The 12,197-nt window shown below is 39.0% G+C and overlaps 1 protein-coding gene across 1 annotated transcript in view; it reads left to right on the forward strand.

Moving 5' to 3' along the window:
- The first annotated feature begins 932 nt into the window (after positions 1-932).
- Positions 933-12,197, forward strand: part of TTC21B (tetratricopeptide repeat domain 21B) — a 77,779-nt gene continuing 66,514 nt past the window's right edge. Inside the window, exons 1-5 of the mRNA XM_059167131.1 lie at positions 933-1,090; positions 4,474-4,603; positions 4,694-4,804; positions 8,444-8,610; positions 11,114-11,236. Coding sequence (XP_059023114.1) covers positions 1,070-1,090; positions 4,474-4,603; positions 4,694-4,804; positions 8,444-8,610; positions 11,114-11,236 — 552 coding nt within the window. The 5' untranslated portion in view covers positions 933-1,069. The remainder of the gene's footprint in view (positions 1,091-4,473; positions 4,604-4,693; positions 4,805-8,443; positions 8,611-11,113; positions 11,237-12,197) is intronic.

The following is a 12,197-nucleotide window of genomic DNA, read 5'->3' on the forward strand; positions in this document are numbered from 1 at the left end:
AACTAAAATAATTAACAATGGGATGGAAACTTGGAATCTACAAAGAACACATATATCTCCAATCTTTACAACTATTTTTACAAAAAAGTACCATGAAGCAGAAATAGAATTTCTCTAACTTCATTATATTTCAGTTTAATTCTGTGACCTCAAGATATCTATGAGCAGCTGACAGAGTTGCCTAATGGGTGCAAACGTAAAAGTTCGCATAGGAATTAATTCTTTTCTTAAATAAGTTCTGCACCCAAGGTGGGTCTAGAACTCAGGACCGGGAGACCAAGAGTCACACGCTCTACGACTGAGCCATCAGGTGCCCTATGTACAGGAATTAATTTTGTCAACTTAACATCCTGGGGGGAAAAATGCTTCTATCATTATCAGAGCTCCTCGAAAACAAGGCCTAATTTATGTGCATTCGAACAACAAACATCCGCTTGCAACAATGCCTCGTCAAGCGCTCAAGAAGCTTATCACCTTTCTGTTAAGAACTGCGACTTCTCTGCGCCACCTTGCGGCGATAACACGACTACTACATGTAGAAGTTAAAGGTTTTTCTCTGCACTGGTCAGACCTCCAAATAGCCGCATTGCGGGAACCGGCCTCTACACAACCGGGCAGAAAAGGGTGTCTTTCATTGTAGCCAGCGATGGGAAACACTGTTCTTTTTCCTACTTCCTCCCCTATTTCCTTTATTCCTTCATTTTAAATCCTCGGACCTGCCCACCCGCTGTCTCCAGGGCCGTTCCCTCGTCTGAAACTCCTTCGCCTTCTGCACCATTGGTCACTCCTCCTCTCCCCCCGCCCCCGCAGCACCGACTCCGTGCCGGGGGTCCACGCAGCACCGACTCCCCCGCAGCACCTCCTCTCCGCAAATCCCTGCGTGGAGAGCCCGCCCCCTGCCGCTGGCAGCCAATGGCAGCGCGGCCCCGCCCCACCCCGCCCCTCCCGCTGCGTCCCAGAGCGAGAGCGGGGTTTGGGCCTGGGCTGCGGGACCCTGAGCCCGTGGCGCTTCCGCAGGCTTGCGGCGGGCGTTTGTCCCGGAGGCCTGCGACCCAGCCCCGTGGGAACCATGGATTCGCAGGGGCTGAAGGTGAGAGGGCCGCGGGCTTGGACTCGAGCCGCCTTTGCGGGTGGGTGACCTGGGGAGGGGCAGAATTCACGAGGGCGTCGTTACCCTGCTGTGCTTTTGCTGCCCCCATTGCCAGCTGCCCCAGCGTGGTGTGTGGGCCTGTAGCTGCATCACCTGGGTCCCCCTCCGTGGGCCCTGCTTTGAAATCTTGAGGTCTAGCCAAGCTGCTAAGGAATTGCCGTTAGGGGGCTTGTCCCACCCCGTGTGTGGTTACTTTTACTTTGTATCCCGTGGGCTCAGAAAGCTTGGTCGACTTGCTTGCCTCCCGGTGCGATAGTTAAGGACTTCATTAAGCAAGCTAGTGTCAGTAAACCGGTTGGACAGAAAGGGGTGCATAAAGATTACATGAAAACATAGGCTTGGAAGGACATAAGCTTGAAAATGGAAGAGTGTTTTGGGGTGATGGTCTTCTTTATCTGTCAGTGATTCATCTGGGAAGCAAATGTTTTATGAGGGACCCCTTAAGAAATGATGATCTAAAAACAGGGACAGGAGGCTTGAAAATTAGAAGTTTCTTTGTAGGAAGATAAACTTCTCCCGTTTGTTCACTGATGGACTCGTTCAGCGGGTTGATGGAGGGCTCACTGTATGTCCGCTAGAAGCTGGAGATAGTGATGAGCAGAACTGAGCAAATAAACAATTACCGACAGATATTTTTTGAATGCGGGCTATATTGCTGGCACTATTCTAAGCCTTGAAGATAATCTGTGCCCTTCAGTATTAAAACTAAGAAAAATTCTCCCAGTCTTGGAGCTTACATTTGAGTAGGGGGAATCAGACAGGTAGTAAAATGTTAGGTGGTGGTAAGTGGGTGAAGGACAATTTGGCGGTGATAGGGAGTGCTGGAAGCTTTTTTGCCTGAGCTGCATTACCTTCTGAGCCCTTTCTCCATCTCCTTAATTTTGTTTTCATCACTTTAATTTATCCTTTCCCCTACCACCGATATGAACTCTTCAATAAAAACAGTTTCATGCTAAATAGAGTTATGTTGATTCCTTATCACTTAGATTGGAGGAGCATATCCAAGTCCTTAATATGAGGCCCTGCTAGGCCCTACCTTTTTCTCTAACTTCCTTGTCCTATTAAGGACAGTGTCTTAAGACTCTAAAACAGGGAATGGCAAACTTTTCCTATAAAGAGTCAAATAGTATATTATCTTGGGTTTTTCAGGCCATAGTGTCTCCGTCATCTAATCTACCAATGTAGCTTGAATGCAGCCATAGACGTACTTAAACAAATGACCACGGCCCTGTTCCAATAAAACTTTATTCATGGACATTTTTTCTCCCCCCCCCCCACCATTTGAGAATGTACAAACCATTCTTGGTTTGCTGACCATATGAGGAGAAGTAGTAGACCGTAGTTTGCCAATCCCTGCTCTACAGTATAGAATGACATTCAGTCCTCTCCATGCCCCATCCTTGTGTATCACTGCTGATTTCTTCTGTCTTGTTGTTGCAATTCCCCTGCCTGGCTAAGTCCTCTGTCTTCCTCAAGGATCTCAAAAGGGAAATAGGGAGAATGTGTATGAGTGGAGGGAGACTGAGGAGTTCACAAATCAAGAGGCACTTCTGAAGTCCTCCCGGAGGCTCTTTCCCTTAATTTCATTCTTTCATCCTCCAACACCCCAACCTCATTCTCTGACATCTCTAAAGCACTTTATGAACTCTTTTCTTGCTTGCATTGTATTTGTTAGTCTTTAGATTCTAGTCTCAGTTTCAGGAGAATTTAAACTTTTCTGGGTCAGGAATCATATCTTACTTATCTTCACATTCACAGCATCTAGCCCAGTGCCTGGCACTAGTAGGCAGTAAACGTTTGTTGGACTGAACAAACCAAGGAGTGGTAAGGTATGGAGAGTAGGAAGTAGACTAGAGAAACAGAAGAGCCTTACTGACTGGTTAGAATCACAGGGATTGGACAAACTGGAAAGAAGGATGAAATGACTTGATTTCAGGCTTGGGTAGCCGGGGCAAATGGAAAGATGAATCTGGAGGTTGGGTGAGAGGTCTTGACGGAATACTATGTTTTTTACTTAATCAGTATATGGGTTCAGAGGAACTTACTTTTTTTTTGGAGCTTTACAGTATGATGTCATAATTAATCCTCACAATGATCTGTAAATAATTAACAGCATTGCACAAATGAGCAAACTAAGGTGCTGTAAGATGGACCAAAAATTTAAAAACAGCTCTTTTCACCTTTTAAATCTGTGTCCTTTGTATGATACCTTTCAGGAGAAAGGTGCCTAAATGCTGAACAGAAATCCTCAGTTGTGGCAAACTGAGAGGTCATCTGCGATCTTAAGGAAGGGCACTGGAGCAAAACTGCACTTCACCGAAGTGTGCTGTGGGGAGCACAGGAAGTAGAGGGCAGTAACTGCAAGAAGGGAAGCTGAGTAAAAGTTACAGAGAACGTTTGCCTAACTGCTGTAGAGAAGCATGTGGACTGTAGCCTCCAGAAACAAAACAGACCGTAAAAAGCAGTGTAGACACTCATGTCTCAGTCCTGTCACTTGGTGCTTCATCCTTATTTCTCACCCTTGCTGTACCAGCTGCAGAGTCAGAGGAGGTGAGCACGGGATGGCCCACATTGGTTAATGGAGGTGAATCAGGTGTACCACAGCCGGAGTCAATCTGGCTTCCCTCTCTGATAAGGTTAGCAACTAAGGCTTAGTCATGATCCTGAGAAGGTGGTGTTAAGTATAGACACAATTAATCAGAACTTAGTATCCCCTGGTATTAGTTTTCTGCCATGTAAATCTAAATAATACAATTTTGAAAAGAGCTTAAAGATAATGAATTTCCATTAAAAAACAGTTTGGATCATCTGTTCTTTGTTCTTCCAGTTATTTGTTGTGGAACTCAGAAAACAAGACAACATTTGACAATGAATTTCTGAATTCACTTTGTCCTTACTATGTAATGCTATAACAACAAAATAGAAGCAAGACTTTTTAAAAAAGAATCCTAAGGTTTGGCAATGGAAGGCTCATATTATTCCTGTTTTTTGTCTGTTCCCCTTTTCTAAAACCTTTAAGAAAATGTGGACAAAGGCAAGAGGTGCAAGTAGCCTAATTTCAGTATTGTTAACAAATAATTTAGAAAAAGAAGACTGAAATTATTAGGAAACATTGAGTTTTTTCAAAAATTTCATGTTCATTGTGTCTTGCATTCCTTACTGTTAAGTGCTAGCCTTTAACAATATTTTCAGGAACTTGGGAAAGAAAAAAAAAATTGTATTATCTAATTTTAGATTTTTCAAGATTGAGATTAATATGTGTTTCTCATGGCATTTCAGAACAGCAAAGTCTCTTTTAACATTTAGTTATTATTTCCTTTTAGACTTTGATTAATTACTATTGTCAAGAGAAATATTTCCATCATGTGTTACTTATTGCCAGTGAAGGAGTTAAGAGGTATGGCAATGACCCGGTATTCAGGTTTTATCACGCCTATGGTACATTAATGGAAGGTACGTGCTAATTATTAAACCTGTTCCATATATTTTAAATTCATGTTTTGTACTATGAACAATTTTTCACACTATAATTTTGATTTTCAGGTAAAACTCAAGAAGCTCTTCGCGAATTTGAGGCGATTAAAAATAAACAAGATGTATCACTTTGTTCTCTAATTGCACTGATATATGCCCATAAAATGAGTCCTAATCCAGGTATAGTATTTAAGTATAATGCTTAGGACAATTTTTTCTACTCAATTCATTTTGATTTTCCTCAATTAACTTTGCACTTAGTCTGATAATACTGTATTATAATTTTCTGTAGATACTATTTTATCAGTTTTTTTTTTAATCTTCCTGACAAGGTAACAGATTTATCAAGCACAAGAAATATGTGTCTTATATCCCTTTCATATTCCTTTATCTTACAGCAGAAGTTTCATTAATATATCGGGATCATTTGAATTCACATCAAGTTGAATGCATGTTAGCAATTATTGAGCAAAGGACAGCCCAAAAGAGTTATATATAGAAATTGCTCTGCAGCAGCCTGCTTTATAGCTTGTTACATGCAAATCTATAGCTACATGCAATTTCTCTCTTCCACTGTATCTTCAGCTTCTTAGAGGCCTGTACACGTCTCCACAAGGGGGGTAGCTAGCTCTTAGAAGATGTTCAGTAACTTCTTATCCAGTAGTAGGTTAGGATGTATAAGTATAAAGAGAACTTTATGCATAAACCAGCAATTAAAATTGTGTGAACTGTGGCTCTTAATGGTGGAAGCAGAATATCATAATTATAGATAATAAAGAGGAAATAGTATTGTATTCTTTTATATACATTCACTAACAGCCACTAGCATTATGAATGTAGATCATGTTTTAGATAAATAGACAATAATCAGATGTCATAGAATTTTTTTTTAATACTAGAAATTTTTTTTTCCTGAGCAAAGTATCACATACCTCCTTCACATACACTTGCACAGATCAACAAAACTTATTTAAAACGTTAATATGTTTAACAGATAAACAAATCTAACGACTAGGTACTTACTTTCTGCAGGGGACTAGGTCAGAGATAGTTAGAGAATACCAAAGAATTGTAAAAAGTGATCCATGACATCAAGTTTATAGTCCAGTGAAGAAAAGAAAATGTAAAACCCACAAAGGTTAAATGCTAATGTTACTATTAAATAAAATTATGAGAAAACAAATGACTCCATAATTAACTGAAAACGGTATATACTTTTAATCCATAGAAGAAGGCTGTGAAGGTTTTGTGGAAGATAAGGCTGTAATCTGGTCTTTGAAGGACAAGTAGGATTTGAATATAAGGCATATTTGTCAGAGAGGCGAAATTGATAGGCAAATATGTGGAAGTTGTTCAGGGTTCGGTTCTTGTATGGATAGGTCTCTGTTATCCAACAGGAGTGCGTTTAGGTGGAGCAGAGAATTGGCATCAAGAGATAAAGTCAGTAAATCTAAATATATATATATATATATATATTTTTTTTTTTTTTTTCCCTCTTAGAATCAAGTTTTCATTTAATTGGTTATTCTCAAGGGTGTTGGTTCTTTTGGGAAATTCCCAATATTCCCAAGAATATTGGAAATATTTCCAAGACACTAAAAAGATGAAGGCAGGAATACTGTTTAGAAACACCCGAGCACTGGCTCTACTTTATATCTTAGATGATTGTGAGTGGGCATAAGCTCAGGAGGGACCAGATGTCCATCAGTATTGCCTAGGAAGGGCCTAGATTGTTCATGTCCATTCTTCCTAAATGCTGACATAATCCCTGATTATGCATTAAGAACTTGAGCTGATATCTGGTTAGAGAGGGCTTTGTGCAGATGGTGTCACAGCTAACAAATGCCCCACTTGGGACTTGGTGGACATCTGGCAGGAAAGTACAAATCCTGCCCCTGCTGTGATGAATTCTTGTTCTGTATCATGACTACTTAATGAAGACTTGCAAAGGGGTTCATGTATGTTCGAGGGTCTTGTTGCCAAGCCATCTGCAGCCTTCCATAAACAGTTTTGTGAATGTAGAAAGTGGTTCCGCATGTAAGTTTTTAGTGGTACAGAGGTAAAAGGAAGAGATAGTATTGTTTTCTGGATGATCATTTCCAGAAGGGTAGTTGGTTAGAATCACAGCTTTCAATTTTGACATTTCTTATAACTTATTGAATAGCTGATCCATATTCTGATTCATTTCAGGATTTAGAGCTAATTGACATTTGTGTCCTAAGCACACACGTGATAGATTTAATGGTTAGAGATATTAGAGGTAGACCATCGTTTTAAGGGAGCAGCCAAGCATTCGGTATTAAACCATGTAAATAATAGTAATTATATTACCTTTTATTGGCCTATGACAACATCCAGGAATGTTTACATATTCTAGAATTAGATTAGGGAGTTGGGTAATTTGAGTACTATTCTTGGATTTACCCCTAATAATTTTAGAATCATTGCTAATTTTCTATCTTATTATTTTAAAAATTTGCATATTTAGCATTGCTAATTTTTCTGTCTTATTATTTAAAAAATTTACATATTTAGCCTTCATATCTTGAGAATTACATAAATTATAGAACTGTAGTGTATGTCACAGGGGTCATTAACCACACGTGGCTGCTGAGTACTTGAAATGTATCTAGTTGGAGAAACTGAATTTTAAATTGAATTCTAATTAAATATAAATTTAAAACTGATGCTTGATTCAGTTATTAGAAAAGTTAGGTTTGGGGGGCGCCTGAGTGGCTCAGTGGGTTAAGCCTCTGCCTTTGGTTCAGGTCATGATCCCAGGGTCCTGGGATCAAGTCCCGCATCAGGCTCCCTGCTCAGCGGAGGGCCTGCTTCCCTCTCTCTTCCCTCTCTTCCTGCCTCTCTGCCTACTTGTGATCTCACTCTGTCAAATAAATAAATAAAATATTTTAAAAAAAGAAAAGAAAAGTTATGTTTGGAACAGTGAATATATGAATCTGCTGTTTTCAGCTATAAATTGTATGGACTCTATATACAAACCAAGTATTTTTTTTATTAAAGATTTTTAAAATTTATTTCAGAGAGAGAGAGCAAGAAGCAGAAGGCAGGCAGAGGGAGAAGCAGCCTTCTGAGCAGAGTACCTGACATAGGGCTCAATCCTAGGACCCTGAGATCATAGCCTGAACTGAAGGCAGATGCTTAACAGACTAAGCCAGCCACGCACCTCAAATCAAGTATTTTTTAAGAAAATTTAGCATTTTAATTGAGATATACTTTTTAATGACATACATCAGATTTTAAAAATTTAATAAGAACAAAAGTGTCTCCATTTCATGTCAGTTTTGTGTTGGAATGAAAACTCAGATCTATTAGGTTAAATGTATTATTGAAATGTATTATTGAAATCAGTTGTGGGCGCCTGGGTGGCTCAGTGGGTTAAGCCGCTGCCTTCGGCTCAGGTCATGATCTCAGGGTCCTGGGATCGAGTCCCGCATCGGGCTCTCTGCTCAGCGGGGAGCCTGCTTCCTCCTCTCTCTCTCTGCCTGCCTCTCTGCCTACTTGTGATTTCTCTCTGTCAAATAAATAAATAAAATCTTTAAAAAAAAAAAAAAAAAAAAAAAAAAGAAATCAGTTGTTATTTGTTAAATATATTATTGAAATCAGTTGTTATTTGTTTCTTTTTAACTTCTTTGATGTGGCTACTAGGAAATTTTAAATTGCAAATATGGCTTATATTTTATTTCTATTAGACAGTGGTGCTACAGAGAGAAGTATTATATTCTGTGCTCTGTTAATTGACTCATTATGACTACCTGATCTAGAATCTAATTTTCATTTAATGCCTTTTTCCCCTCCTAGACAGAGAAGCTATTCTGGAGTCAGATGCCAGAGTGAAGGAGCAACGTAAAGGAGCTGGGCCAAAAGCTTTGTACCATGCAGGCTTATTTCTATGGCACATTGGCCGCCATGACAAGGCGAGAGAATATATTGACAGAATGATCAAAATGTCAAATGGCAGTAAAGAGGTACCTGGGTTTCTTATTTTGAAATAGACGCACTACTAAAAGAAGTTTATATTTTCAGTAGTATTTTTTATTACTCTATTCTCATTTTATAAATAGCAGCTTTATTTCAATATTTTATTATTTTGTAAAATTTTGGTTGTCTAAGGTTGTTTGTTTTTGTTCTGTTTATTAATTCATGAAAAGATCTCCCTTCTTTCCTTATCTCTGTCCTTTCCTCTCACTCCCCCCTTGAACTCTACATACAAGGCACTGATATTTGCACTAAGTATACAAAGATCAAGAATAAACTTTATTTACATGGATGGTTCAGTCTAGTGGTGTCATAGAGCAGATGCCCAGCTAAGATTATGAGAACTTTTGTAAGTGGTATGAGAGACATGTGATGAAAGTATAAAATAACAGTTAACGGTTATTGCTCACTTACATTGTGCTCGGCACTAGTCTAAGGATTTAAGGGGAGAGCACATCTATAAATGTTAGGAGAATGAGGAACAATTTCTTGAAGGCTGTAGCATTTGAGCTGAAACCTGAAAGATGGATATAGTTTCCAAATGCAAAGTTGATAGAAAAGGGAAGCAGATACTCCCAAGGTGGGAAATAATAAGTGGAAATAAGAAAAACAAGGAGGGGTGCCTGGGTGGCTCAGTGGGTTAAGCCTCTGCCTTCGGCTCAGGTCATGATCTCAGGGTCCTGGGATTGAGCCCCACATCCGGCTCTCTGCTCACCGGGGAGCCTGCTTCCTCTTCTCTCTCTGCCTGCCTCTCTGCCTACTTGTGATCTCCATCTGTCAAACAAATAAATAAAGTCTTAAAAAAAAAATTAAAAAAAAAGAGAGACTTGTTGGTTCTGGGTACAGTGAGAAGCTCCCATTTGACAGAAACACTGGGTGAGTAGATAAAGAGGAGGGAAGAAAAGCTTAGGGAGGTGGATTGGGACAAAGTGAAGGGCCTTGGCAGCTAGGTACACAAATTTAGATTGATAGGCACAGAGAGGTCATTGAGATTTTTAATCGGGGCAGTGGTATTTATTAGAGTACAAATTCACAGGACTGATTTATTATTGGTTTATAGGATGAACTGGCCTGGGGAGATACTAGAGTGCAGCCCCCAAAATGGTAGTACGTGCTTTCTGGCAGAAGGTTTTGAGGGCCTACACTAAAACATTGTACCATGGGTATGACTTTGAAAATTATTAAATATCCTCAAGAGCTGTCAACTGTATAAATGACAGGGCAGGATTTTTTTGAGGTGTCAGATGTCAAGGATGTCCCTCTGAGGTCTTAAACCTGGATAGTTCAGAGACCAGTTCACATGAACAGATAATGTTGGGATGAGAAGGTAATTTTGGGGGGGGTAATACATTTGGTTCCAGACATGCTGTATCTCCATCTCAGGTGGAATAGTGAGATGGGGATAGTAGATGAGCTTTTAGAAAAAGAAAAGTTTAAAAAAGGTATTGGACTAGAAAAAAGGCTGGGAATCATCCACACAGAGATAATATTTGAAATGATTCAAATACAAACATTGATCTAGTGAGTAGAAACAGCATTTTTTTAGGGGCACCCAGATACTCAATCAGTTAAACTTCTCCCTTTGGGTTGGTTCATGATCCTGTGGTCCTGGGATCCAGCCTGCATCTGGTTCCCTACTTAGGAAGGAGCCTGCTCTCTGTCTCCCTTTGCCCCCACCCCCACTTCTGCGCATACACGCATGCTCTCTCTCTCAAATAAATAAAATCTTAAAAAAAAAAAAAAAGAAATAGCATTGTTTTAATATTCATATCTGACTTTTTAAGTGAAATGCAGGGAGGTAAATATAATATTAAATATTTATAAGTTTATGAATAAACCTAGAAGTTTTTTGATAGAAGAACAGATTTCACAATGTTTTGGATACTGAAAAGTAAAATAACCTATATCCGTCTTCTTTCTAAACCTATATACCTTATAACCAACTGACTCACTGGCATTTCTGAAAGTAAACATCTATGACTTCTTGAGTCTGATTTCTGAGGCCATTTATCCCTTCATTTAAAACTCACTGGACTGGTCACAAGAATTAAGATAGTTGCCACATCTTAATTTTTAATATGTATCAAGCAAGACTCTTCTGTTCTTCCATCTTAGTTTACTTGGTCTGTTTGTCCAAAAAAAGATTCTTATTTGTGTATTGAATTACATGTTTAACAATTATTATTAATAACTTAGTAGCAAAATTCCAGGTAAGAATATTGATTATTTAGGATTAATGGAGTATTTGGCAAGTTAATGTTGATATTGAATACGTTGTAAGCTTAAGAGCTGAAATACGTAACAGTTCCAAGACTCTAGGCTGGAAAGTGTTTGAAAACAGTTGCTGAACACTGTTTTAATTATTCAGAACATTTTTTGGCAGAGTGATTTCTTGTTACTAATCACAAAAAAGGACGTTAGATTACCTCTTTCATCAGCATTTATTTTGTTACCAATAAAATGGAAGTATGATTAGAATTTTTCATTCTATAGGGACAGGTTTTGAAAGCATGGCTTGATATCACAAGAGGAAAAGAACCTTATACTAAAAAAGCACTGAGATATTTTGAAGAGGGATTACAAGATGGAAATGATATTTTTGCTCTGTTGGGTAAGGTGAGTTGGAGTTGGGGTAAATAAATTATGTTTTAAAATTCATTCATAATCTGTTTGAAACCCAACAAAACCGAGTAGCTCAAAAAAGGTACTAATTGTCATGTTACTTTTATCAGCTCTCAAATATGGGAGGTACTTGGATTTTATTTGTATAGGACAGTGAACAACAAACTAGAGAAATGTATTCCTTACCAAATTCCTGAAAATTGATTGGTTTTAATTGTTGTTGTTGGTGGTTCCTCTATTACTTACCTACTAAACATTTATAGTTTGCCTAATATGTGCAAAGCATCACTGTCGATACTAGGGATACCCCGATACTACTTGCTTTTATGGGGCTTATACTCTATTGTTGGAGTCAGGCAATAAAATAAGTAAGAAAATTATGTAGTGTATTAGAAGGTGATAAGTGCAATGGAAAGGTAAGTCAGATAAAGGAGGAGATGTAGAGCTGGGTTATGAATTTGTAGGTTTAAATGATGTGGTCAGAGAAAGTGACAGTTGAGCTGACACTTACACAGGAGGTGAGAGTTGAAGCTCTGTGGGCTCCAGTGGGAAACCATCACAAATAGAGGGGATAAGTTGAAATACCTTAAGGCATGTTCAGGGCATTGCTGGGAGGCCAGGCGATGAAAGTGGAATGAGCGAAGTGGAGGTTAGAAATGGAGGCTAGGGGAAAAGAAGGTGGATGTGGGTACAGGTGGGCGTGGGGTGAATGAGGAGAGGCAGGACTGATTGTATAAAGCCATTGGCTTTTTAAAAAAATTATTTTTATTAACATATAATGCATAATTTCCCCAGGAGTACAGGTCTGTGAATTATCAGACTTTTCATTTGAACCAGATAGATGGGAAGCCAATGGAAAAGAGAAACAACATGACCTGATTTACATTGTGAGGGATGAGTAGTTAATTGGCAGAGTCATTAGAAATCATTGGTAGTTATAAATGTATAATTCAGG

This window comes from Mustela lutreola, chromosome 3, assembly GCF_030435805.1.
Source record: "Mustela lutreola isolate mMusLut2 chromosome 3, mMusLut2.pri, whole genome shotgun sequence".
NCBI lineage: Eukaryota > Metazoa > Chordata > Mammalia > Carnivora > Mustelidae > Mustela > Mustela lutreola.